Consider the following 27219-nt stretch of genomic DNA (forward strand, 5'->3'; position numbering starts at 1 on the left):
TGAAGACAATATAAAAGAGACTACAGGAAGGGGCTGGCACTGTTCGCCGTCCGAGATCAAAATTATGTATATCCCTGATCTACACCGGTCAAGGAATCCGATACACCCAATTGCCGATTTTGAAGGTCTAAGATTATTTCGGAGATCTGGTTGAGAATTTCGTGCCCCAACGTACTGCGTTATGAGGCATCCAGGATTTTTTTAGAAGTCATAGAATGAATATGCGTAAATCGTCGCTCGGGATACAAAAAGCCAAACACCCAATCAGCCGACGAGGAGGGTATATTGGCAGGACATGAAAGTTCAAATGAAAGGAAATGACCAAGGAGTTTATTCTGACTGGGAAGTACCTGAAGAGTCCGATTCCGAGTCGGAATCTTCATCGAGGACGATTCGGCGCATGACACTCTTGTCAAATAAGTCCAAGGCGAAACGTCGAGCTGGGAGTCTGTAATGGTGACTCTCCAGGATGCATAGGGTCTTGCGGAAGAGATGAGTTTGGTGGAATCGCTCGGGTTGTTTGGATTTGAGGCTGTAGTTGAAAATTATGAGCAAATGCAAGAAGTCGCAGGATGAAAACTAGAAGCCTTACATGTGAAGATCAGAAGCGGCTCGTTTGGAGAGCACGGTATTGCCCATATCAACGATTAACTTCAAGATCCGTTGATTGCCGGGATCAGAGTCCGTGGTGGCTTCCTTGAGTTTCTCCTTGGGTGTTCGCTTCAATCTATGATCAAAGCCAGGGAAGGAAATCTAGATGTATGAGTATAATGAGACTAAAGCGTAGGGACAGAAGGTACTCACCAAGAACAACTTTCGGAAATCGGTAGGAAGGCAGAGTCCCAGTGAATCTCCCTTTTGGTCGACACCGGAATCCCAGCCCAACCCCCGCAGGACTTGGAGTCCGTGTCGACTACGAGAGATCAAGCCCAAAACGAAGAAGGCGGTGCCTCGCATAGTGAGAACCCCTGCACTAGTTGCTATTTGCACGATCCGTTTGATGATCTCAGCATCTAGGAATGGTGCACCAAGCTCCATTGAGCCAACATTACCGACAGCCCAGAGGCATCCTTTAGCTTTCAGAAGCATTTCGTTGTCTTCTTCATCCAACCTGAAATCACGAATTGTCCAAGCAAATTCATTAAAATGGCCCGATTGTTCCAGCAACTTACACCCCTCGGCAGTTCGTGCAAGTTCTCGGTAGAAATGCGGTGGTACTAGCCCAATATCCTGGAGGTCCACCAGATCCTCGGGGATAAGGCTGTTACGTCGCGGTTGCTCGACGTAAGCTCGAGAAAGAGCAGCCTCAACAAGACCAACATAGCTATCATTGCGACCAAGGAACCAGTCATCCATCTCTTGAGTGATGTAATCAAGACCATCCAGATAGTGATATCCAACGGAAGTCGACAGGAACCGGAGAAGTAGCGGTGCACCGATTTCACCCAGGTGATCGAGGGAAGGCCGACATTTGACCACAAACTCGAGATAATCTCGTTGATTGCATGCCTCTTCAAGTATTTTCACAGCAACTTGGCAGACCGTGACTTCGGGATCGTACAATTGGGTGACAAGGAGTTTGACCACCCATTCTGCATTGCCAATCGCCACGTGGGGCGAAAGTGCTAGATCCCCAACGGCATATTTGCGCAGGAGTCTCGTTGCAAAGATCCGGATTTCTTTGGAACCAATTGTCAGGGCCTTGGAAAGCATGACCCGGAGATGACTTTCGCGGCTGTAATCCATGTTTCCTAACAAAGTCTGAATGAGATCATTCCGATCTCGCAGCTCAATGATGTGGTAAAACATGTTGAGCATATGCCATCGTTCCATCATGAGCAGCCCGTTGACATCGCCACTCAATGATCCTAGCATCGCAAAGTAGCCTCCACTTAGAGTAGTAGCCATCTGCTCTTTGGAGAAAAGTGGGGAGGCAGAGGTTAGCCCACTCATGCGGTCCAGCTGGGCAAGACATTCTGCGACCTGGCGAAGGAATTTATTCTCGGCCAAATACTTGGTGCCCTCGGGGGTCATAACGAGAGTCCGCATGAGAACACAGCCGGTTCGAACATATCGTTGATTCGCCTTTGTATTTGGAACAATAGAGAAGCGATACTTGAAAGGACGGTAAAACCCAATGAGACGTTTCATGAACTTGGAGCCTTTGATTGCCTCGTCCATTCTTTTTGGATTTGTGAGAGGGCCTTCCACTAGACGGTGAATAATGTCCCATTTCCACTTATTGAAGTTGACGGTGTTCAGGACATGAGTCTCCAGGATGGCATTGCGGAATTGAGTCTCGTCCATGGAAGCGCTCATCTTGTCTTTCCCTTGCTCAACGGGAAGCAGGGAGGCCGATAAATCAGTCTCCATGTTGTATCGGCCCTGCCCACTGGGATATCCACCAGAGCGTGCCAATGTCCGATTGATGCTGTCGATTTGGAAGATGGTTGCAGTTGAAAGGTCGTGGTTTTCAGTTTCAAAATCGATTGCGGATGGGAGTAGGTGTGGAAGCACTTGAAGTTTTGCGCTGACGGCTTGGGGTAAGGAATGATGGGCGAGCTTGAGAACCTCCGTCAGTAGCAGAGTTGCTTTACGTCTGAGGGAGAGATCTGATTCGTCCTCAATGACGTCGGAGAGAACCTGCACTTGGTCAGCTCTTGCAGTAAGCCAGGCCTAGAAAGTAAAAAGAATGCATACCTTTGGGAGCCCTGCCTCGACCAAACCGGCCAATATGAGGGTAGAGAAATGAGCAGTCAGATCGAATCTGTTGCTATTAGTGTCGTTGAAAGCGCGGCTGGCTCTTGTTTCAACATCAGAGCGAAGATTCGAGACTCTGCCATAAGTTGTGAGTCGTCTGCCTGCAAGGAAAGATGACGACCAGGAGGGAGGTTTTATTCGCAGTGCGTCGAACAATAGCTCCATAATGAGGTCTCGTGCTATGGGATCATTGTAATGAAGCGAATCAAGGAGTGAACGCAACGGTTGTGAATCATGTCTTGCAAGAATAACCAGCCCGGGCCAGGTCTTTAGCATCGCAGAAATGGCGCGCGCTGCAGACTTTAATCGCCCATTGCGTAGTGTATCGGATAATGAATCCGTAAACGGCGTAAGAACAGCTTCAAGTTCAGATCCTTGGAGAAACTTTCGACTGCGGGGGGTGTCCACAACATGCAGAAAACTTGATATCAGAGACTCTGAGGCCCCGAACGTCCCTTCTGCAAGCGCATCATGTAGAGCAGCAAATCCGCCGGCAGAAGCAACCAGTTCTGGATCTTTTACCAACATCTCAGCCACGGTCATAATTGAAATGTTCCGAAGACGATCCTCATGATGTTCAGCAACAGCAACGATAGTCCGCGCAACGGCGCGTGATATCTCTCGGACACCGTCTTTGACATCCAGGAAGCCTCTCACAAACTTCAATGCTTGTTCCCTCTCAATGCTTGCCTTGGTTTCTTTGACCAGGGACAATATCACGAGCTCATCGGTATGGAGCGTTCGAATGATTTGTAGGGATTTGCGATCAGCGATAGCATAGCGTGTTAGTCGATAGCCCGCAGCTACCACCTCTTTACTATCACTCAAAAGCATGACCTGAACCCGTAGGCCAAAAACAGGCCATGCGAGGTCATACTTCAATGTGGGATGTCGTTTGAACAATTCAACCAAGCTGTTGGCGCGCTCGACATAGAAATCAGGAGACATGCCCTCTATCTCCAACGCCTGCAGCGTTTCCGAGAGGACGTAGGTTGGCGACTCCACGTCACCGTCACCACCTTCTTCCCCATCGCCGTTGACCGATCCGATGGCATCCTTGTTTCGAGATGGCGAGCGCATGGGACTAGCTCGGAAGAGGCTAGAAAGGCGGCTGCTGCGTGGAGGAGTCGAGGCCGGCGCCTGCGCACGTAATATTTCTTCTTCCAGCTCATGCTGCAATTCGACCAGCTTGCGGTTCGATGAGCTCAATTCTGATTCCACCTTGAGACGCTGCTCTTTGGTTTGTTTTGGTGGTTTTGATAGCAGCGCCTCCAGCATATTCTCGGTTCCACTCTTGATCTTCAGTTCCTTCGCGATCCTGTCTCGAAGGACAGCCTGTCGTTCCTCGGTTGTGTGAAAATATTCCTCGCCAGTCGATTTGCTGGCGCGTCTATTGTATTGGCCGTCCGGTCGGGGCGTGACACTGCGTGAAGTCGAGCTTTTGAGCTCCGCGCTAAAACTACCTGGTCCACCAATGGAGGGTGCCAACGAGGGAGCTAATGAGGGTACCAATGATCCTCCTCGTCCGCCCATGTTGCTGCTCCCTCCAGACTCGGACCGCCTGTTCCTCCCAATCCTTGAGATACCATCCTGCCAGCTCCCATCGGCGGAGCCATCCTGGCTGAGCGAGGAGCGTCCATCACCCAGTGCGCGATGCTGAGTCGACGCGGAGTATGCTGAGTTGTGCCCGGAAGCCATAGAGCTCCATCTAGCCTTGCTGGCTTCGCTATCATCTATCGCAGGTGTTCTGATTATCTGATGACTGCATTGAGGTCACTTGTTTTAGCGGGAGGGTCGAGCGGAGCGGAGCAAGGGCAGTATGGGGAAGCGTAAGGGAGGGGCGCAGTCACAGGGTCGCTTGATGATCAGAGGGAGATAGTGGCCATGTCCACCTGTCAGAGTAGGGTGATCAAACGTTAACTTGAACAACAGCAGTGATCGTCAAACTGCTGTCCCACGAGATACTCGATTTCACCATCTGGGCAGTTCTCCAAGGTTGGAGAAACAAACCGCTGACTAAGTATTCTTATCGGTCCACCCTGGAGCTTTGCCACACCATGCCATGTGAAGAGCAATGTATTTCTACCAAAGGGGTCTTTTCTTATTAAATAATGGTGTAATCATTCAAGTTGATCTTTTAATTTACCATGGAATCTCAAGATCATACATCCTGATAAAACTACTTAATACCTCGCCCTTTCTTTCCAGTCTTACCTGTACTAATAAAATGCGCGCACAGGAATATCTTATACCGTTATCGGTTCGTTAGTTATTGGAGGTAGTCTTCTCCAGGATGGTCTTCATCATCTCATTTCCAAGCGTGGCAGCTTCGGGGAAACGCGGTGCAAAGTACTCTGCAATCCGCTCAAACCGGTGACGGTAGGACTCAAAGTCACCGAAAGAAACACAGTCGGACCATGCCTGGTGAAAGCGTTATGTTAGCATGAACTGCGAATCTAACATGATTCGGAGAGGCGCTGGAATATGGTTCAAACATACCCTCGCAGCAAACGTAAATTCCAAATCATCCGAACGAAAAGTGCTGTCATCGATTGCGGTATCCAATGCCTCCTCAAGGAGATCCTCATTGCGGAACAGGTATTCGGTCACACCCAACCAAAGACGGAAAAGCTACAGGATGTTAATATAACCGCAATATGACAATACCATCACCATGACTGGATACATACCGGCGTGGAACAGATCATATGATCATAAGGGACAATGCCAAGTTTCGACCAGCAGTCAACAATAGCAAGCAGACTGAGATGACTGTTTGGCGGCGCCTTCTCACGCGGTCGGTTGGACAGAGAGAACCGATCCAGTACCTCGTCCTTCAACAACAGATCTTGTCCTTCCGAGCCAGGTCTGAAGACTGACGCACCTGCACCCTTCACCCGACGCTTGAGCTCCTCCCTTTGTCCTCCAATCATCAGTTTGTACAAGTCAGTGACCGACTCGGCGTACTGGCGAATCTGCTGCTTTGCTGCTGGGTTAAGGATGGCAAGCCCGGCATAGACGTGCCATTTGTTCGAGTAGATGCGCAAGGTGATATTGATCTTGACATTCTCGATGCCGCCCACCCACCGGCCATGCTCCCAAGGGAACTGATTGTTGGCCTGCCAGGCGGTTCCCATGCTCAGGAAAGCAGCATGGGTGACAGCCTGTGTATCGGCGGTGATGCGGTCGTGCATCTCGCCGGTGAGATAGACATGTTTGGAGCCGAAGCAGGAGAGAATGCTCGCAACGAATTTGAGGCTTTCATCCGAGGCTCTGTGTTGGATGAGAACCTAGATCACTGCGTTACTTATGGATGTTCGATATGTTATAGAATCCAGGTTTGAGGTCGGTCATACCAGAGGCTGGCCTTGCGTGTTCACTTTGGGGCCGTGTAGCGAATGGCAAGATACAATCTCTACATCGGGAGGTAGGTGTTTTTCGAACGCGGCGAGCTCCGGAGCCTTGCAGGACGTTTGACCACCGACGATGGCACCGACCTTGGTTGCTTGAATCCGAGTCAGAATGTAGGAGCAGACTAGCGGCTTTTCGACACATACATAATCCGTACTGCGCCACGACCTTGTCGATGACTCCAGCCTCTACACTGTACAGAATGTAATCGCTAATTCTTGAGACGAGATGTCCATTGGGAAATATGGTGACTCCTTTCTATATATACAATGAGCTTCTTGAGCTTTAAGTGGCATAATCCCAGCCGGGGGACGTACTTGAGAAGCGAACTCTTGTTTTAAAGATTCAAAATTCTCAGGTCTATCACATGCGTTTATCCTTGATATCAAAATTCGAAGTTAGTTATGTCAGGTCTAAAGGGTTAGCTATGATGATGAGGCCCGATGCGAATCTGTAAAATCTTTTTCACTTGTTAGTGTATGTTTTTCAAACAGCAAAGTGAAAATATAGTGAGATTGAACAGGATCAGACAAAAAAAATTAAGGTAGCGTGGTTGTAACATCACCGACAGCCAGCTGGTTAGCCATCAACCAGAATGGTGTGACAGCGCCAGCCAAACCGTACTCGAGCCAAATGCACTCATGTCATCATTTGAGGGGGTGGGCAAGAACCAAAGGGAGGATAGATAGCTTACCATTTGAAGCATATTGGGCCTATGTTGTCGAAGAATGGGGGGACGGCCAGTTACCTCCATCCTGCATCGCTCAGGCGTTGGGCATACATTTTGCCCATATCGCCCATACCAATGATGCCAATTGAGGCATCTTCTTTGGTGCGACCCATCGCGACAAGCGCGCCTGCAACTTCTGGGAAATAAGGGGTAGCCCTTCGAGCCAGTGACACTGATAACCTCTGGATGTTATTTGGAACTGTTTAAAGTCCCAAACTCGAAAACTGCTCAATCCTGGGAAGATCAATTGTAATTGTAATGTTGGAAGGAATTAAGTTGGGTGAACGAAAAATTTAAATACTGCAGGAAGCTAATGAGTTCACCGCCTACCGGGCGGACGATAATCCGAGTATAAATGTATGAAATCAGAGCCTGAGGCAGCTAACTCGCTTGATAGTGCAGCCAATCATATTGCGTAATTCTTCCTAGGGCACACACCCACTTTTTTCTTCAACCTCCAGGTGGGATTGGGATCCGACTTTTTCTTCTGTTCTGTATTCCATCCACACTAACCACCAACAACAGTCGCAATGGCCCCCAAGACCAAGGCTCCCGCTGCCGCTAAGGAGAACGTCTCCCTCGGCCCCCTCGCCGGTGATGGTATGTTTGAACAAAATTGGAGTTAAAGAGGCCGAGAAATATGATATCTGACCATTTACATAGGCAAGCTCGTTTTCGGCGTTGCCCGCATCTTCGCCTCCTTCAACGATACCTTCGTTCACGTTACCGATCTTTCGTGAGTCGCCCTCTACCCGCAATTTTCTCACATGCGAATCAGCCAATTGGAGTTGGAATCGATCGCAGTTGAGACGTAACAAAAAGGATCGTGTTGGCTGACTAGTTATTACAGCGGCCGCGAAACCATCTGCCGTGTCACCGGTGGTATGAAGGTCAAGGCTGATCGTGACGAGTCCTCCCCCTACGCCGCCATGTTGGCTGCTCAGGACGTCGCTGTCCGCTGCAAGGAGCTCGGCATCAACGCCCTCCACATCAAGATCCGTGCCACTGGTGGTAACGGCACCAAGACCCCCGGTCCCGGTGCCCAGTCTGCCCTCCGTGCCCTTGCCCGCTCCGGCATGCGCATCGGTCGCATTGAGGATGTCACCCCCACTCCCTCCGACTCTACCCGTCGCAAGGGTGGTCGCCGTGGTCGTCGTCTCTGAGCGAACGTGGCTTGGTCTTTCCCTTCCTCTTGCAAGTCGTTGCATGTCTGGATTGGAGGCTATTTGCGGGCTTCTCCTGCATCTGTGGATGGAATAAACGCGAGGAACGGCATTTATCGCCTGGTCTTCAATTTTTTTCATACGCTGAAAATCAACTCTTGTGTTCTGCTGTTGGATTAGGTAGTGCTAAATCAACAACTTGACCTATATATTCTGAATTGTTGTAAGCTCCTGACTAGCTCAATTGTAAAATAATAGTAGTCACAACTTTGTAGATTGGTTATGTCGAGGCCCGGCGAGAAGCTCCCGTGGGGAGATATGGGAGAAGCATGGATGGTATGGTGGTTTGGAATACTTGTTGTGATCTACAGATGTGTTGATTCTGTATATTCTTCCCCTTTGAGCCTTACACCTTCATATTCATTTATTGCACACATTATCCCGCGAAGAACGTATAAACAAAGGTAAGAATCAACCTTTGACCTCTCAATCCTATTGAAATTGCCAACTCTACCTATAAAAAAATAATCTTCTACTTCTACTCAACTAGCCCTACCTCAATACCCTCTCCCCGTTTCTATATCCTCTTGCCCTCTTGAGGGTTTTCATTTATATATCTCTGTATCCTCCTGGTTGCAATAAATGTCTTAGGCCTTTCATTCTTCTCACTTTTTTTTTCTCTCGGAATTTGATACATATAAGAGTAATGAAGTAGCATAGGTTAACTCTATGACGTTCTACAAGTCATTGAGAAACCAAGTCGGGTTCAGTTCCTAATTCCCCCAAAAAACTCGCCTCCCGATAAAAGAGATAAAAGATAGAACAGCGTTTATCCGACAGCTCAGACAAAACTACGCAATCGCTTCCAACTTTTTATCCCTCGAGGCAACTTACGCGCAATCTCCCAAGCGCAAACCCCTCTATTTCACATAAAACGGGCACCATGGCCACTCACCAGCCAACCCCGACAATCCTCCTCCCGAACCTTCCTCCAAAAACCCTCGTCGGCATCGACCTCATAACCTTCACATCAACCCCCAACTTCCACGGAATCCGCGACCTTTCCCTAGGATGGCACTTCCTTTACACCGGCGCAACGGAGACCCTCTCTCTACGCAGTGGCGCATGGTTCTACATCGGTGACATCAGCACCGCAGGGAAAGGGAACAACGACACAGCGCTCGTCGCGCAAAGCCGAAACAAAAATCAAACTCAAAACGCCCCGGGGCCAGAGATCTATATATGGAAATGGAGCTCGGATACAGAGTCCCTAGTGGCGCTGGACAGTGAGAGCGACTCCGATCGTCAGGAGAGCATGCGCTACAAGGCGAATCTGGGTTCTACGTGGCAGAGTGGAGGGTTATTCAAGTATCGCAGCCGGATTGCACCTTCAATGCTTGTCAAGCCCGTGACCAAATCAGAAACTGGCGAAAAAAACGAGGAAGACCAAGACCAACCCGAACCCCAAATCGAAGCTCGTATCCAGACCGAAGACGATACGCAAACCGAAGAAAGCGGCCGGAGAGATTGGTCCAGACTAACCGACAGGATCTCACCGAACCTTCTTTCGCGCGTTATCGGAAATTCGGAGGTTGATATCGACGGTCATCCACGATGGGTGTTGTCGTCTGCTTCAACGGCCAACCGCGACGCAGATCATATCCCCGGCATTGACTCACCGGCCGAAGGGTCGCACGAGCCGGAAATAAGCGAGGAAGCGGAGCGCGAATTCGGCTTCATCCCAATTGATTTGAAGCGGACGTGGAGAGAAGGCGCTGTCGGGCGCGAACGGACTGAAGCTGCTCAGGATCGGTCTTGGGCTCTGGGGGACTTGATCGATCGGTATGCTGGGGAGGCTTCTGGGGGGAACCAGTTACTTGGCGAACTACAGTTTACGTTCCTCATGGTATTGACTATGATGAACTACTCGTGTCTGCAGCAGTGGAAGCGGCTTCTTGAGCTTATTCTCACGTCCCGGAGCGCAATTGTGGACAGGGAGGATTTCATGAGTGAAGTCATTCGGATACTGTCGGTGCAGCTGCAGCGATGCGACGATGTTGATGGTGGACTGTTTGAGATTGATGGTGATGAAGGCGGGGCTTTCTTGCGCGACCTGCTCATGAAGCTGCGCCAGTCAGTCGATGACATTATTGGCGATAGTAAATCCAAAGTCAAATTCGAGCTTGACAAGCTTGAAGAGTGGGTGAAGGCAGAATATGACTGGGAGCTGCGTCGTGGGGCTGTGGTTCGCCATGGTATGCTCCAATTGGAGGATGGTGAGCAGGTCGAAATGGACTGGCACGGGAATGACGAAGAAGATGAGACTGGAGAGTATGCTCCGATGATTGTGGAGTGAGATGCGAGATTAGGTTAGTGATGTTTCTACGCACTCATGAAATAGGTAAAGTAGTTGATGATTTATTCTTGATATTCAGTGCTTGGGTGCATTTACTGGCGTCTTGTTACACTCAAATATATTCATAGCCAAGGGAGACACATTGAATGAAATGGCCGATATTTTCTATGAATGGTCTAAAATCTATGTACAGTCCAACCCTAGCAGCAAATACCAATCACGATGCTAAGCTTCACAAATACGCCCAAGAGGCGTCAAAACAAACTGCTGGCGAGTCTAAATCTAAAATCGTCTATGAGTGTATTATCCATCTATTGTCCCTCGTTCTCAATGGTGTAGGCCCACTCGTGCTCGACCTTGCCGAACATAATAGCCTCGAGCCACGACTTGATTTGCGCGGCATATCCAGCAGGCTCGCCGTTCACACCCAAGGTGCTGATATCGGTGTCCTCGTTGCGGATCATGGCAACAGGAGTAATGAAGTACTGAAAGGATCTGATGTTAGCATACCAACTCCGACAAAGAATCAGACAATCCTCGAACTCACAGCAGTGCCAGAAACAAAGGACTCAACAATGCGACCCTCCTTGGAAGCCTTCTCAATTTCATCAATGGTCAAAGTGCGCTCCACGGCCTCGAGAGGCGCAAGCTTGCCGACAAAGTTCTTCGACAAACGCTCGCGCACGAGCTCAAGAACACTACGACGGGTAATACCGGGCAGAATGAGCTGGCTTTCAAGAGGAGCAGTGACAAGCTCCAGCTTGCCTTCGGTGTTGTGCCAGATAATGAAGAAGTTGCTGGCGCCAGCCTCGGTGACCTGGCGGTCCTGTCCGAACAACCACAGGATCTGGTCGAAGCCCAAAGCCTGGGCCATGCCGTGGGTCTGCAGGGAAGGACCGTAGTTCGCACCGAGCTTGGCATAGCCGAAGCCGCCGGGCCAGGCACGGATGCTATCGGGGTTGGAAGCGTAGAGTTTAAGGCCCTTGCGGGGCTCGACGTTGGGATCCTTTGGCATTTTGGTCAAGTCGGGCCAGGGGACGGCAATAATGAAGAGGAGGGCTTCCTTGGGCACTTGGACACCCAGGTGAGGACCGTTGCCGATAACAGTGGGACGGATGTAGAGGAAAGAACCGGGGTTGGGGAGCCAGCCTATAGATACTTGTCAGTGAAGAACTCTTTTTTGTATTCTAGGCAAGTGATGCCTGCGGTTATGGGGATATTGGAACATACGAGGACCGTCGATCTGTAGCAGCTTGGCGACAAGCTTCTTCACCTCATCGTACTTGAATCCAGGTAAAGAGGACCGCTGGGAGCTGGAGTTCAGACGCTCGCCGTTGCAATCGGGGCGGAACAGGCGCAGCTTGCCGTCGTATCCGCGGTACACCTTCATTCCCTCGAAACATTCGGTGGCATAGTGCAGGACCGAGGCTGTGGGGGGGATGCTGAGGTTCTGGTAGGGCTTGACCTCGGGGGTTTCCCAGCCCTTGGCTACGGTCCATTTCACGGTGACCATGTGGTCAGTGCAGTGGGAGTGGCTCAGCTCCTCTGGGGAGCCGGGCAGAGGCACATCGCGCAGGTTGGTTGAGCGAGTGATATTGAATTTGGAGCCATCCAGCTCGGCAACGTTAGGAGCGACGGAACCCATGTTGTGATGGTTGGTATGATCAAGGATCTTTTCCTTAAATATGAGGGAAGGGGAGAGGATCTATGAGTCACTCGGTCAATCGATGATCTTGAGGGGAGAACAAAGACCAAGAGAATGAACTTACCTAAAATATGGTAGTTCACAGAGAATTCCAATTGCAAAAGCGGTTTGCTTCGGGGAATGCCCCTCTTAACCATCTTCGACCCGGAAAAAAAAATCAAAGCCGAACGACACCCGGGGAAATCGCCTCTCTTCATTCGCCACCGAAAAGATTCTAGCACACCGCTGTACACTTGAAGGGAATTTCTCTGAAAGCCCAATTCCGAACCCCTAATTGAACTCGCCTCTACGGAGTACTATGAGCATTCTATGAGGGGTCAAATATTGGCTATCTCAGGCCCACTTTTAGCATCTCCGAAGCTAGCCGCGTTGATATCGATATAATTCACTTACAAAGTAAAATGCTATGGTAGCATTCCAGAATTGATGTTTTCAAGAGTTCGTAAGAGTTCGCGGAAGTTCGCAATGTCTCGCTGATTTGTGTGCAGTACTGAAAGTCTTGGTTCTTTAGTCTGCTGCACAATCCTTGCATTCTCCCCCCCCCCCCAAGCTTGGCTTTAGGTAATATGCTCCTCAAGGAGCATGTTACCTTCTACAGAATAGTACACATATGCAATTGATTCACAACAGGAATTATCGATCTGGAAATAATACCTTGTACCTCTACCTCGAAATCAATATTTCCGGCTACATCGCATGAACAGAACAACCATCTTGAAAGTCGACCATCACAATAACTAAAGGAGGCGCTAGTTAATTGGTTTCACCGACATTGGCATACAGCTTAATGTTGAGAATGACATGTGATATCAGATAGCACATTGAATATTCTCGTCTAGTTCAACCTTGAGACAATATATATTATACTTTAAATTCTATTCACCATGGCTACCGTGACTACCAAGCTGTAGGCTGGTCAAATTCTCCACGCACCTAAAGAGCAAACAAGGCTATTCATAGGTATACTCACAATCCATCATTGAGCTACGGGCAAGTGGCAAGTTCACGGAATCCAGGCCTAAGAGTATTGTATTCTAACTTTGGTTGGGCCGGAAAATATATCCGTGCTACCATTCGTATTCAACGAAACCAACATTTATGCACCTCCTGAGGTCAGGTGGGAAATGATATGTCCACAGTGATTGTGGGTGCTAGACAAATCTTTCGGATGGTGTTGCTCCCCTCATTTGCCAAAGCAAGTCGCGGTAACGGCTATTATGACCGTCGATTATCGGTGTCCGGAACTGGCGCATTCTTATGTCGCTATGAAGGCAAAAGTCATCGAGGTCGAGGGTCGCAAGGCATAGTCGGACGGTCGTATTGAAAAGCTGGAAGATCTTGGCATAGAGCCAACACTATGCGGAGTGTTGTCTCGGGATATGGAGCTGGCCACCCGCCATTAAATTAATTCAACTAAATTCATTTATCTATCTGGACATGTTTCTCTTCTATGCCCTGGTGACCTGTATATTCTACACGCCCGGCCGGCCCGCGTAGCTGGCTGAACAGCCGATTCTCCAGGTATATCGGGACCCGGGGGAGGTGCTTCACTTGCTTCATGTTGCTGCAAATTAATGCAGAGGCTTCTTAGACCGAAAGACCTTCTTCGGCAGGTATCTGTCTTCGGGATCAAGTACACTTTTGCTTCTGCTTCTCGTTAGCGGCGCGTAATTCTTTATTTTATTTAGCGAGCAAGACAGCACCTTACATTATAAGACGGAAGCCTTTTATAAGCTGGTTTAATGCACGATCTGATGGACTAGTGGGTTGCGAGACCTTATACGAAATAAAGCTTTAATTAACGAAGCCTAACGATGTAGTTCTTTCTCTATAAATGGGGATTTTAGTGTAAAATTCTGGCTTAATTCGCTCCCCCGGCTCGGAGGGGGGGTTTGTGTTCGAAGCTGGATATTAAGCTTTAAAATCACTCTCAGGTAAAAATGGGACTAACCCGGCTAGTACTTCGAAGCTATTTTCAATAGTCTCCAATTTAAAAGCTTTAATTCATGCGAGGGGGTATGCTTCGAGGAAGTTAAGTTTATCAATATGGTTGAGATCCTATTCCGCATTTTCATTTCAACCATCCGACCGTACGAGCGTTTTAATACCGCAAAACAGCAGTTATAAAAGATGAAATGAATGCGCTGGCATATAGATTAGTATCACCTTATTTTACTCGTACAATTTCGTTAAATTTAGGTGTTAATGACTTCTGTGGCCGTCGAGTATTGAAAGCCGATACTCCCCCTTCGTACGTGAAGAAGTAGGAATAAAGAGCTTAAGCTAATAAAGTCTAATTTCATCGGTCTAGCCATTAGGACTAACTTCGAAGCGCTAATTCTCCGGGAGGCCGAAAGACTTTACCTTTAAAATCATACGAGGAAGCGCCCACCTAGAAGCATTTTATACACTTAATTATAGTCACCCATTCATGATTTCTAGGTTATAAAAGTGGTTACCGACCGTAGTATTCACTTCGTGTAATAACCTTCGCTGTGGCTATTAATCCTATCGCGAAAGCAGTCTCGTCAAAGTTATAGATATCATCGGAGTCGATTCTAAATTAACGGATTATCTTTTGAACTAAATTAAACCACTCCTTAATGATTTTAGGATCTTCACATTTCGCGCGCTCGTAATTATATCGCTTCGAGAATCGGGAGAGGAGAGGACGCCGTTTCACAAAGTTATATAGACCTATTTTTCGCCGACCGAAAGAACTGGTAGTCCCACGCTTTTCGAGAAGATCCGCTATTTCTCGTACCATAGAGGGCCTACTCCATGAGAATCCATACAACATAGAGAGAACCCATTTTTGCAGAGATTCCTCTTTAATTTCCGCCAATTTGGACGGATTTACGCGAGAATTCGCGCAGTATTGCACGCCATTAAGGCGGGTAGAAAGGGTAGATCTTAGGATATCAAAACGGCGCGCCACTTCACGAATTGAAGAGGTTTATTGGTTCTAAATAGCTTAGATAGCTAGTAAAATCCTACCCTCTTACTCTATTGAATTTCTAGAGCTCCGGGAGGGAATTGGTGGCATGGTGGGTGGTTAAACTAACTAAGATCTAATTCCTGGGGTGGCCAGCTTGCTTATATGGCTAGCTCGCTTAACTATGGAATACGTTAAGGTAAACATGATCTACCAATTTCAAGGATAGTGCTGCCTTGATATGTGACAGCTCTCAAGCTAATGGTGTAGACAGGATGCTAAGATGTGCTTACGCCATAAACATCGCTTGTTGGTATCCGTCGATTGGATGCAGAACCGACCAGGTCAAAATCAAGGAGTTTGACACATAAATTAAGGCAAAGACCGAGCGTCATAACCTGATGTATGTGATCAGTCGCAAACTCATAGTGATTGGATCTGGCTGATCTTATCCTAAAGATAAATGATTTACTCCGCAGAGGGACAAACAAAGAAAAAAAGCAAACACGTAGTAGAATGGCAGATGTCAAAAACCAACCCCGCGGAAATATGCAAGTAGTAGCTTGAGAGATGGGGGGAAAAAGATTAACCACCACCAGTGGACCTGCAATGCATTGACGGGCCGTGATTATCTGAAAGTAAAAAAAAATTATAAATTAACTTATAAAAAGCTCAAAGGAGATTTTCTACAGAACTTATATTGCAATTATACTAAGTAAATATATTGTATAATCCAGAGCACATTCAAAGCCCGAATATCAAATACACAAATATAGTAAAAAGCGGGGCTAAGATGGGCGACCGCTAACGGTGAAAACATCCAACCAAAGAGATCTGGCTGTTTTTTTCCGAATTGATAACATTGATAACATTGAAGCAAATGACATCAACCCTTATACATCGACATACATCTTCGTATATCGAAGTATGATCCACCCAAATTATATCAGCATATGCAAATTTGAAAGTAGTCTAATCTAGGATATTAAATTCTAAAAGCATACTAAGACTATAGGATAACCGCGTGTTTATGTCGTATTATCCTCGCGCTAAGTCTGCTTTTGGTAGGAGTCTACTATAAGTACCAAGGCGCGGGGGATTTTCATCACACAGGCGGGTGATATGGATTGGCAACCTATGTTACATTGCAGGTAATTTGCCCCGTACACCATGTACTGTACTTTGGTTGCAGGGATTTCTGGAGGGTTGGAAATGCCTAAGACACGGGAGAGAAAAAAAAAAAGAGGGGATTTCAGCCGCATAATGGATTCCACTGGCTCTTGATCGGGGTATCTAAACATGACTGGCTACATGGCTGGAACTCGTGGGGGCGAAGTACATATGTTGTGTTATACTTTCTAACAGTCCTAAGCGATAGGATCTAAAGGAGTTGAACTTCGGTATAACGGGTGCGTAAGCGGCACTACGCGACGCTAGCATATATAGTTTATCTTGGACAAGAGTCTTAAAAAGTTTGCCTCTAATTTTGTTACGTTTTTTTTTTTTTTTCTTTTTTTCCTCTCTGAGAAAAACATTCTTTTCCGCGGAGGTCACTACCACCAGACTAATTGGAACCGCCCGGGAATCTGCGTGGAATAGCGCCGGATTAATATACTCATTGGGAGATATCGCGTTGGGAAAATTATTCCATGGTATATTAGTAGTGGAGTATACACATTATACAAGATACGATGTACCCGTGCAGAGTACAATATATTTTGTAGATATTCCCTTGAAACGTTGTCCAAGTGCACCAAGTGGCTCTACATAACTGACATCTCCCTAAGTGCAGTGTCGCTAGAATGCAAACCAGGCCGCTTGATATTCAGAGTAACAGACATAATGCCAAGAAATAAAATGCATTTTCCCTGACTGTCCGATTGGCTGTTGTTTTAACCGCCAATGAAAAACGGTGGAAGATGTTATGTGGATGTATCGAGTAAGAAGGGACCAAAGGGGCGTAGTGATTGGAATTATTTGAGTCAAGTATCGAGATAAATTATAATCCAAACTAAAATCGAGTTGATCGGTAGATCGAGTGAGGTAGAGGTTCAAGTGCCTTTCCCCTTGGCCGCAAATCCCGGTTCGATCCACAGAAAGGACTCTGGGACGGGACAAGGTTCCAAGAATCTACGTGGATCCTACGGAGTACATATGTACGTCTACATCACATTGGAAACCCAAGTGCCTGGTACTACAGTGTGTAGCAGGATATCCCATCAACCAGTGTACTGGGATTTCTGGCCTTGATGTGGACCCTGCTCTATGGATCATTTTTCCAGGTCCAGGTTGGAATCCAGATTCTATGGGGCGAAGCGTCGGTTATTAAACCGACAATACAGTACAGGGTTCCTTATGTCATTCAAATTCACGGAGAAAAGTCAATTTGGCGAACGTGGAGGGTCGTGGAGTTCGGGATGTGTGATTGACATATGAGTTTCCTATACAAGAAAACGATCAAGATAATGATCTTCCCCCAAAACCTGGTAGGACCATGTTTGAAGCATATAAGTTGCTTGAGATAATCAGAACAGGGGGGTGGAACTAAATAATAACAATTAGAGATCAAGCTTCAAAGAATCGCCCGGCTTCGAGTAAGAAGGTAAAGCCGAGAAGGTATCAAAATACAAATTAGCGGTAAATACTCTTTTTGGTACTGATACATCCCTTCAGCGTGTTTTTTTTTTCGTTTTCTTTTCTTCTCCACTCTTTTATCCTTCTTTGTTCCTATTCGCCCGTTTATTTTCTTTTTGGATTTAGTTATCTCGTGCTTTAGTTCATGCTGGGTTTCCATATCCGGTCCTCGATCTTCTCGAATCTCGCATCAACAATCTCAGGTCTCGACTCGATGGCCCCTTCGTTATCTGCATATCGACTTATATTGGCAAGTTGTTGAATTCAATAGCTCTCCAATAACCGAATTCCAGCTTGGCCTACTAGGTTACCCCGGTTGTGAGACGGGCGTCGAACCTCCCCTTCTATTTGCCAACACGTCCCCCTCGCTTTTGAGGTCCTGTCACCTGCAGGTGGACTTTGATCACTTCGACCGATTCCAGAATAGTTTCTTTTAGTTGTGTCCCACCTTCATGCGTAAATAACGCACCGCACTTTGACGCTCGTATCATTGCGACATGACACTTACCCCCTTTCTGACATCAAGCTGGTGAGACGTTGGAGACGTCAATTTCGATGGCCCATAAGAGGAAGCCTTAGGACCGTGGTTGAGTGCTGTATAGAGGTTCATTTACCTGCACTATTCGAAAAATCCCTTCAACAGATTTGCATTGCCGCCAAAGCTTCAACCTCGGTATATTTTGGCCAGAAATCTCGAGGAACAACTCTTTGGAACTCATCCTCAACAAACCTGGTCCTTCCAAAATGAAGGGGAGCCACCACGAGAGCTCGAAGCAATTTCCGGCGTTGGCTCCGGGACCGCCGCGCATGTTCGCTTCGCAGACATCGACTGCTGTCAGTAGGCCAAAGAAGAATTCCACAGCCTGTCTGGCATGCAAAGCAGCTAAGAGGAAGGTGAGTTGGTGCAATCAATTGATCCGCTTCCCCCTCCTCCCTCCCTCTCTGGCTTGTCCTAAATTTGGAAAAATCTTCCAAAATCAAGACCCAGGCTAATTGTTGCGTTCTGCTCAATATAGTGTTCCGGACCAGATGCTCCATGTAAAGCTTGTCGATCCGCCAATACCGAATGTCATTTCGATCCAAGCCGAGACCTCAGACGAAAGGTTGCCGTCAAGCGGACGATCCAGGAGCTCACAAATCACAAAGACCTACTAGAGACTTTGTTAAGCACTCTCGGGTCGACTGATCAACTCCAGTTTGACAAAGTGATGGATTTGATCCGGAACAAGGCTTCATTTCAAGATATCGCCCTTGCTGTTGGAAGCCCCACCACGACGTTCGGAGACCCCCAAGAGTTGTCGAATGCCAGCAAAATGGCGATTTTAGAGTATGGGGAGAATCCCATAGAAACCTCAGGCAACGAGGCGAGACGACCGTCGGACCCTAGCACTATAGCAAGTTCACCAGAAGAGATCCCAAACATAAAACCTCCACAATGGCCAACAGTTAGCCCTTATGCTCGCGTCACACTGGAGAGCCTCTGCGACATACCTCTCTTCGAGGTGCCGGCAAAGCCGTGGACAAAGGTTACAGATGATGATTATCTGGTCTCACACCTCGTCTCGCTCTACTTTACCTGGGATCACCCATGCTCGCAGTTCCTTGATCAACGTGTCTTCCTCGAACATATGAAACGTGGTGACGGAAGATCGGAGTTCTGCACGCCGCTTCTCGTCAATAGCTTATTGTCAATAGCCAGCGTATGGATCCCACAAATATCTCAGCCCCTGCTTCAAAACCATTAGCTAACCCCGATAGGCTTATTCTGATAGCCCTGATGTTCTTTCCACCCCCGAAAACGTGTTCTCGCGGGGCCAGAACTTTTTCTATGAGGCACAAAGGCTGTGGGAAGTCGAAGATGATGACCACGACCTGCCTAATATCCAGGCTCTCCTCTTGATGTGTTGTGTGTATGTTGTTCACTGGTTTGTAGCAAAAAAGCCACGCTCGGGATATTGATATCTTGCAGATTTAAATGCCAAGGACGAGTCAGGAAAAGCTGGATGATGCTTAGTCAAGCTGTTCAGCTGGCACGGGATATAGGACTCTTCGATGCCCCAGCAGGTTCGAAAAACAAGATGTTGCCAGAGATGGAACGGGTCCGCACGATCACTGCCTGGGGTGTCTTCAACATGAGCTCGTAAGCGCTGCCCTTTCTCAGAAAAACGAGCAATACCTAACTAATTGATGCAGACAAATGTCGATTGAGCTGCAGAAAATCGCCCCTTTGCCATATCCTACATCCGATGTCAAACTGTGTGGCAATGAAGACTTTGACTGGACCCCGTACCCTCGCTCAAACAAAATCACATATGACAAAAAGCCAGCCTGCCTCCCAAAAGTTAGGGAGGGGCTGGCTGAGATCACCAGAATCTTAGTCGATGTTCAGAAGCTCGTTTCTGAAAAAGCCCGGGGCACCAGCTGTGATGAGCTGTGGAGAAAATCCCAAGGACCATTTGATTGTTTGAACACCTGGCTGCAACAATGGCCGAGCGTGTCCGAAATACAACAAAATCCGGTCCCACAAGTTCTTCTGTTGCGGTAAGCATGGTTACCTTCTTGTTGCGTGCATCCCAGTGATTGTTTCTGTGCTGATATCATGGGCAGGATTAAATGCCTCCAGGCCATCATATATCTGGTTGAGATTTTGAATGACCCCCTTCAGCCACATTCTGTCCGACAGGCCCGGTTCTACCAGGTTAAGTCCGCCGAGGAAACTGCGCAATGTCTTCGCATCCATCGTCTGTCGTATGGCCTGAAGCATATACCCAGCCAGATGGTTGATGCCGTACAAACAGGACTTCGGATCTTGGTACATCAATTGGAAGTAAGTGACCAATCAAGACAGGCGTTTGCTGAGCTCTGTCGGTTTGGAACAGCTCTTAGTCACAGGTTCAAGCAAACAGCCGACGCGATTCATGAGATCAGAAAGAACGCGCTGCACCTGAACATCCGATTATCACCTGAGGCCATTGGAATATTCGATGATCCGGAAAATTGGAGGAGTCTTGAGCCCTGAAACTCAGGCATTTCGCCTGTGTCTGTGGCTGTATTCATGCCACTCCCACGTGAAATATATCGGAAGAGAGTTCATCCTGCTGCAGCCTTCGATGAAAAAGACGGTGGAATGCGGGATTGGATATATCTCGACGGCAGGACTAGAACGAGGGTGTGGAGGAAAAGCTGCAAGATCCCAGAAAACCGTTCACGACGGAGTAAACATTGGTACTGGCCTATCCAACTCTTCGGCAATGGCCAGCGCAAGCTCTGTCTTCCTGGTACTTGGGTCAGAGATGAGGGTGTGCAGTATCACCGTCTGTGGGTTGGAGGCAAAAAGGAGGGGAATAAAGGGCGATGTTGGCTGAGGGGAAGGGCAGGGGTTGTCATCTACACCTAAAACAATGGTAGCCGATGACAGGCGACCAGTTGCCGGCCTCTGATCCACCGGGAAGTCTTTTCCCTCCGTACTTCACACCTAGCTAGTTAATGAAGCCACACACTCGAGAAATCTTGTTTTTCTCTAGTGCTGAACTTCCCAGCATTCCTCGAGAAAGAACAAAAATGTGGATCGAGTTGAATTGACCTAGTAAAGTGCTGAAGCCAACCGTCTTCTGCCTGCTGTGACACCGTTGGGCCCTATACGTCTGTGTGTTAGGCTTTTGTAATCAGTTGCCACACACTTTGACTAGACGGGAGTAGATATATACATGCATGTAGATAGTTCAAGTCGTTATGCATAGTGGACTGGATTAGTCTTTAATAAACGTTAGAAATAGAGAGCATTCCCACGATGACCTTTTATATCAAGACGCACAACAGCCAAAAAGAAGTAAACAAACCCAAGTCCGTCGAGAATGTCTAGAGCCCCTTCTATCAGCATGGTCATACGTACTCTAGAAATGTTTCCTCCTTCATTCTACTTGTTAATTTTCCACTTACATAGGTACTTAGATATCTACATAGGTAGTTGTGAAGCTATAGTGTTGGTGTTAGGATTATATTGAAGATAGAAGTAGACAGTACAAGAATAGCTGGCTAAAATAGGTGACGGCCCAGGTACCATGTACTTATACCGTCCTGAGTGCACCATGCACAAAGTCCGGATAGCTGAGTCATCCATGATGCTTATGCCCAGATAAGATAAGCACAAACACCCAAGCGAAAACCCTCAAAATTCGACTTCTTTGGCAAATCGCACACGCCGACGCTATCCTACCCCCTCCCCACCTCGCCTCTTCCGCTCCCTCACTGCCGTTTCATCTCGGCATCTTACTGCATTTTTGACTTTTTTCTTTCTCGCCTCCCACTCAACATGTCCTACGAAGACCGCGCCAATGCGCGCCCCAACTTGAACGATGAGTCCGATAATGAGGAGGAAGCTATGGTCAACGACTACCGCGAGCAGGTCAACTACGACGATGGAATGAGCGAGCTGGACCAGACCATATCCCACGGCGCCGGGCAGGCCCAAGACCTCCAGGCCCAGCTGGCCGCCGCCGCCACCCCGCTGGAATATCAGGCTACCCTTGAGACCAAATTCGCTAGCTACGACAACTACTGCAGTCTCTTCCACTACATCCTGAACTCCGATGGCCCCGTGGACTTGGAGGTTCCTAACGTAGGTGTCCCGTTTCGCCGACCGGTTGTTTGAACGCCATAAATGAAAAGGAAAATCTTGGCATTCGTGAAATCAACAGGTCGATCCACCCCTCAAAAGACACTACAGAAAACTAACGATGCTTTTCTCTACTATCAGTACTACTGGGCTTGGGAAGTTATTGACGAGTTCATCTACCAATTCGAATCTTTCTGCCGTTACCGCAACCGCGTTGCTCGCACTGGATCCAACGAGGAGGAGAGCCAGCTGCTCCGCGAGAACCCGAACACCTGGGGCTGCTACTCAGTGCTGAACGTGCTCTACTCTCTCATCCAGCGCTCGCAGATCAGCGAGCAATTGAACGCCACTAAGCGGGGAGAGGACCCAATGGCCGTCGCTGGCGAGTACGGTTCGCGCCCCTTGTACAAGATGCTCGGTTACTTCTCGATCATCGGACTGCTCCGCGTGCACTGCCTGCTCGGTGACTTCAGTCTTGCCCTGAAGATCCTCGACGATGTCGAGATGAACAAGAAGGCCATGTTCGCCCGCGTGATGGCCGCCCACTTCACCACCTACTACTACGTGGGCTTCTCCTACATGATGATGCGCCGCTACGGCGATGCCATCCGCATGTTCAGCCACATCCTCGTGTATGTGTCCCGGACAAAGAACTTCCAGAAGGGAGGCAACAACTACGAGGCCATCGCCAAGAAGAACGACCAGATGTACGCCCTGATCGCCATCTGTGTCGCTCTCCACCCCACCCGTCTGGATGATACCATCCACTCGGCCGTCCGTGAGAAGTACGGCGAGCAATTCTACCGCATGCAGAAGGGTGGCCCTGAGGCCCTGCCCGTCTTCGAGGAGCTCTTCCGCTCTTCCTGCCCCAAGTTCATCAACCCCACTCCTCCCGACTTCGACAACCCAGCCTCCAACGTCGACCCCGTCGACCACCACACCGCCATTTTCATGGACGAGGTCAAGAACACCCTGTTCAACCCCACCATCCGCTCTTACCTCAAGCTCTACACCACCATGGACCTCAAGAAACTTGCAGGTTTCCTCGAGGTGTCCCCCGAGCAGCTCCGCTCGTGGTTGCTCGTTAACAAGCAGCGCAGCCGCCAGATTCGCTGGGTCGACGGTGGCCTCCTGGATGGCGAGCCTGCCATTGCCAACGATCTCGACTACGCTCTTGAGGACGACCTGATCCACGTCAGCGAGACCAAGGCCGGCCGCCGTCTGGTCGACTGGTACCTGCGTAACCTCGCTCGCGTCTACTAAACGGGCCTGTGTCTCATAAGTGTGCCGAGAGTTGAAAAGAAAAAAAAAGCGAAGAGTGGTGGGAACCTTCTGCTTACAAGAAGAGGAACGGACATGACTTGAGATGAATTTTCTTTCTTTTTCTCTGCCTACTTTGTTTGTTATTTTCCATATTATACTCATTGCTCCCCCCCCCCCCCCCCTTTTCCCCCTCACGTTTCTTGTTTCTGTGTCTTGTTTTCCTTTTTTATTTTTCGAGTGTTCCCCGTCCATGGCTCATGGAAGCTCAAGGCTTCCTGGTCCGTTCAAAATCAAGTTCAAGTTGGATTATCGCGATTTATTTGGTGGGCGTCCGCTGTTTCATGTGTCCCCTGGTCTGCTGGCGCTGCTTCTTTGAAGGCAGATGGTTAATGCAGCATGGAGAGTATTTGTGTCAGGTAGAAGAAAATCAGTTACTTGATGAAAGCATTAGATCAACGAGAAATACTCTACATATTTCAATTCCTCCATGGGAGTGTGTTTAAACAAAATCTATACCTGCTCTGGGATAGGAATTTTTGATACCAGACGTAGATAACAGAAACCCTAGAAATTTCAAACTAAAAGGGTGAAAATATATGTAATTACTAGGTGCAGGCCGCATGAGAAACGTTTTCCATCTACATGTACAAGTACATCCCCCTCTAAGCTGAATTATAACAATAGTAGCTCGCCTGTGGCAGCTCCACCAGCCAGTTGCGGCTGATACACCTGTTGCTGATTTTGGGTCACAACGTACTGTGACTGAGGCGCACCTCCACCATTGGTACCATCAAGGTCCAGGGAAGCCATTTGCTGGGAGCCGATACCACTGAAGTAAGCGTCTGCTGCATCTGCTGCCTCGTTCATGTTGCTGGGGCCTGTAGTTGCGGAGTTGACGCCCGGGCCAACGGGAAGGGAAGGCGGAGGCCCAGTGTAGATTGGCGTGACGGGCTCACCTGTGGTGATGATTGTGGCTAGACCGCTATTACTGGTTGAGGTGGAGGCCATATTTGCGGAGGGAGGGTTGTATTCAAGCATGTTGCCTGTGCCGTCGTCGATGGGAGCACGCTGCAGGGCTGGGCTGGGTAGGAGACGCCGAGGACGGGCAGCGCGGAAGACTTGGTGGATGGGCTTGAGGTAGACGGTCGCTAGAGTGCCGACATTTAGACACAATTCCTCGAGAGTGCGTGGGTCTAGCTTTTCGCTCTCGGCCGTGATTGGGGGTTTTTGGCCCATGACCACCTGCTTGGCGGTTGCTGGGTTCGTCGACAGCAAGCGCCAGTACATGTAACCACGGTCACGAAGATCAGGGTCATCTGTTTCTTCGGTGCACCATTTCAGTACCTGTGGTACGAGCTGCTGGCCCTTGGTGGGGCGTTGGATGAAAAGTTTGACGGTAGCCGTGAGCAGGGCCAGCTGCACTTCGACTGTTTCGTCGTGGAATGTGGCCAAGTAATCCTGAAGGAGGCCATCTGAGTTATCGATGCGGTCCGCATACTGGCCAATGATCCAAATGACGGCTGCCTTGGCTTCGGGTTCGTCCAGATCGTCGATGTTTCGGATAACATGGCTGATTATACTTTCGTACTGGTTGGGGTATTTGCGGAAAATGTTGCGAATCACCACTGTTGCCTCTTGAACAATATATGGGATCTTGGCATCAACAAGCTCCAAGAGCGTGTCAATGCACTGCTTTGCAGCAGATTCAATCTTGATTGCCAATTTGCCAATGGCCCGGACGGCTTTGCGCACAAAGTGAACGTCAATTTCAGTGGCATATCTGCGAAGGATGTCAGTACAGGTTTAATACCGCCAATCTGTCTAGAAGTTCTTACTCTCGGAGCTCTGCCAATACAATGGAGATGTTCTCTTTTGTGGTTAGCATAAACATTAACTCTAGCTTGGTGACTTTGACATAGATTGGGTCGTTGTAATTGCAGAAGAACACTCGGATGTCATTCCGCAAGACCTCCGGTCTCTTCTGGATAATTAAGATAGCATTGCGCAGTGCCAGATATTGAACCTCAGGAGGCTTGGAAAGCAATGTGACGAGAGGTGGGGATAACTTCTTGCATAATGAGGTGATATGCCTTTCACCCGCAATGTAGTTCATGAGATAAAGGATGACACGGGTTGAGGTCAGGACGACGGCGGAATTTGAATGTGATAGACGCGGGGCAACTCGCTCTGCCAACAGAAGCGCTTCTGCAGAATCCTGTGGCACATATGACATTAATGCCTCGAGAATGTAAGTTTGACCCCATCTGTTTGAACGGTTAGTGCAATGTCCCTAGGTATGGAACCAAAGATTCTTACTCAGAACAGTCTGCCAGGATTGAAACCAATTTCGAGGCACTGACATAGTCGATAGTGAGTGAAATCGATTCACTACGGCCCCAAATATCCACCAGCGAAGCTAAGACGCAGGAAACTACAGTCGGGTTCTCGTCCTTCAACATACGGTTGAGCCTGTCGATCAGATCTGAATTCTCAACCATCTTCTTATCATGCTCATAGAGCTTTGCGACGCAGAAAGCAGCCGTCTTGCGGACATATGGGTCATTGTCTTGCATCAGGCGCTTGACGGGTTGGAAGGTCGCTTCGACAAATTCGCGCACATGCACATAGGAGATGGTCCGCAGTGCAAGGGCACGCACGAGGGGATTATTATCTGTCATATCCTGTAAAGAAAAGTCAGCCTAACTCAAATCTTCTTTCGTAGAAGCGGGTCCATACATCAACCAATATAGGCAGCGCCTTCAATGCGACCTCTGGCTTCATTCTGGAGTAGTTAACCAGGAACAAGAAGCACCTAGACATCGTATTAGCAAGCGAGCTCTACTCCACGTGGTACACCGTAAGCATCATTATTGAGTGGAGAATTTGGACATACATCTTCTTGATCTCCAAGCTCGGCAGATTCATACAACCAATAACATCCGGAAACAGGGCAACCATGTCGTTGTTGCTCATGGTCATATTGGCGACAATCTTCTTAAGCGCGATCTTTTTGGCGGAATAGTTCTTGTCCTTCTTGCCGCCGCTATTGAGCTCTTGCCGTAGCTCTGCAACCTTCCCCTGTGTATTTCGCGAGCGTGAGCCATGGAATGCAGGATAAGGAGTAATAGCAATGAACATGAGGGCAGATATAATATGGTAATTCGGAAAGGTGTAGGAGTAAAGCAAGTGGCTTATGCCGAATGCAAGGGAAGCAAGAAGCAAAAGGCCCGAGTACAAAGCTCACCAAAGCGAGGGGAAAGTGAATGTATGGAAGTAGAATGCGGGGGGAGGGGGAGGGGGGCCAGAATGTGAGGAGAAATCATGCGATTAAAGAATAGGCTGGGCAAGCTAACGTACCCTGGCGAATAACTTCGCATCTCCTCCAGAACTCATGGCTGCGGTATGGGCGAATAGCGATTAGGCACTGGTAGGCGCGATTTCTTGGAATGCGAACTTCGGCAAGCTTTCGTATCTGATGACCGTGCGATCAACCACAGACGAGATTGGCCGGAGGATCGTCAATGATAAGATGGAAAGTAAAAAAAGCGCGAGATCGAGTTCAAAAGGTCCGGGCCGTCGGGGAGTTTGAGAGAGGAAAAGGGTGAGACCGAGAACGTATTCACCTGCAGCGCATTCGGGAGACTCGG

At 48.5% G+C, this 27219-nt stretch overlaps 8 protein-coding genes across 8 annotated transcripts; 4 read left to right on the forward strand and 4 right to left on the reverse strand.

Moving 5' to 3' along the window:
• Positions 1-330: 330 nt before the first annotated feature.
• Positions 331-4458, reverse strand: N7447_007432 (putative cytosolic regulator Pianissimo; the record flags this gene model as incomplete). The annotated part of the gene is made up of 4 exons (XM_057231694.1): positions 331-532; positions 593-753; positions 805-2643; positions 2701-4458. The coding sequence occupies 4 exons, from the start codon at positions 4456-4458 to the stop codon at positions 331-333; spliced, it is 3960 nt and encodes a 1319-aa protein (XP_057086784.1).
• A 567-nt stretch (positions 4459-5025) lies between these two features.
• Positions 5026-7014, reverse strand: N7447_007433 (prephenate dehydrogenase (NADP(+)); the record flags this gene model as incomplete). Its single annotated transcript, XM_057231695.1, has 7 exons — positions 5026-5181; positions 5260-5391; positions 5451-6050; positions 6117-6265; positions 6318-6429; positions 6489-6549; positions 6920-7014. The coding sequence occupies 7 exons, from the start codon at positions 7012-7014 to the stop codon at positions 5026-5028; spliced, it is 1305 nt and encodes a 434-aa protein (XP_057086785.1).
• Positions 7015-7431: 417 nt separating this feature from the next.
• Positions 7432-8064, forward strand: N7447_007434 (40S ribosomal protein uS11; the record flags this gene model as incomplete). The annotated part of the gene is made up of 3 exons (XM_057231696.1): positions 7432-7501; positions 7565-7637; positions 7752-8064. The coding sequence occupies 3 exons, from the start codon at positions 7432-7434 to the stop codon at positions 8062-8064; spliced, it is 456 nt and encodes a 151-aa protein (XP_057086786.1).
• Positions 8065-9007: 943 nt separating this feature from the next.
• On the forward strand, positions 9008-10420 carry N7447_007435 (AAR2 splicing factor family protein; the record flags this gene model as incomplete). Its single annotated transcript, XM_057231697.1, has 1 exon — positions 9008-10420. The coding sequence occupies one exon, from the start codon at positions 9008-9010 to the stop codon at positions 10418-10420; it is 1413 nt and encodes a 470-aa protein (XP_057086787.1).
• Positions 10421-10731: 311 nt separating this feature from the next.
• N7447_007436 (branched-chain amino acid aminotransferase, cytosolic) lies at positions 10732-12065 on the reverse strand (the record flags this gene model as incomplete). The annotated part of the gene is made up of 3 exons (XM_057231698.1): positions 10732-10905; positions 10968-11569; positions 11651-12065. The coding sequence occupies 3 exons, from the start codon at positions 12063-12065 to the stop codon at positions 10732-10734; spliced, it is 1191 nt and encodes a 396-aa protein (XP_057086788.1).
• A 6373-nt stretch (positions 12066-18438) lies between these two features.
• N7447_007437 (putative C6 transcription factor) lies at positions 18439-20713 on the forward strand (the record flags this gene model as incomplete). The annotated part of the gene is made up of 6 exons (XM_057231699.1): positions 18439-18588; positions 18711-19394; positions 19453-19604; positions 19664-19834; positions 19888-20235; positions 20302-20713. 6 exons carry the CDS (start codon positions 18439-18441, stop codon positions 20711-20713), a joined length of 1917 nt encoding a protein of 638 aa, XP_057086789.1.
• A 1293-nt stretch (positions 20714-22006) lies between these two features.
• N7447_007438 (putative eukaryotic translation initiation factor 3 subunit EifCl) lies at positions 22007-23572 on the forward strand (the record flags this gene model as incomplete). Its single annotated transcript, XM_057231700.1, has 2 exons — positions 22007-22312; positions 22451-23572. 2 exons carry the CDS (start codon positions 22007-22009, stop codon positions 23570-23572), a joined length of 1428 nt encoding a protein of 475 aa, XP_057086790.1.
• A 672-nt stretch (positions 23573-24244) lies between these two features.
• On the reverse strand, positions 24245-26965 carry N7447_007439 (putative AP-2 adaptor complex subunit beta; the record flags this gene model as incomplete). The annotated part of the gene is made up of 6 exons (XM_057231701.1): positions 24245-25352; positions 25408-25836; positions 25889-26253; positions 26309-26384; positions 26466-26650; positions 26930-26965. 6 exons carry the CDS (start codon positions 26963-26965, stop codon positions 24245-24247), a joined length of 2199 nt encoding a protein of 732 aa, XP_057086791.1.
• Between the last annotated feature and the right edge of the window lie 254 nt (positions 26966-27219).

The sequence above is a fragment of the Penicillium robsamsonii genome, assembly GCF_028829455.1.
Source record: "Penicillium robsamsonii strain IBT 29466 chromosome Unknown utg000003l_segment0_segment0, whole genome shotgun sequence".
Lineage (NCBI taxonomy): Eukaryota > Fungi > Ascomycota > Eurotiomycetes > Eurotiales > Aspergillaceae > Penicillium > Penicillium robsamsonii.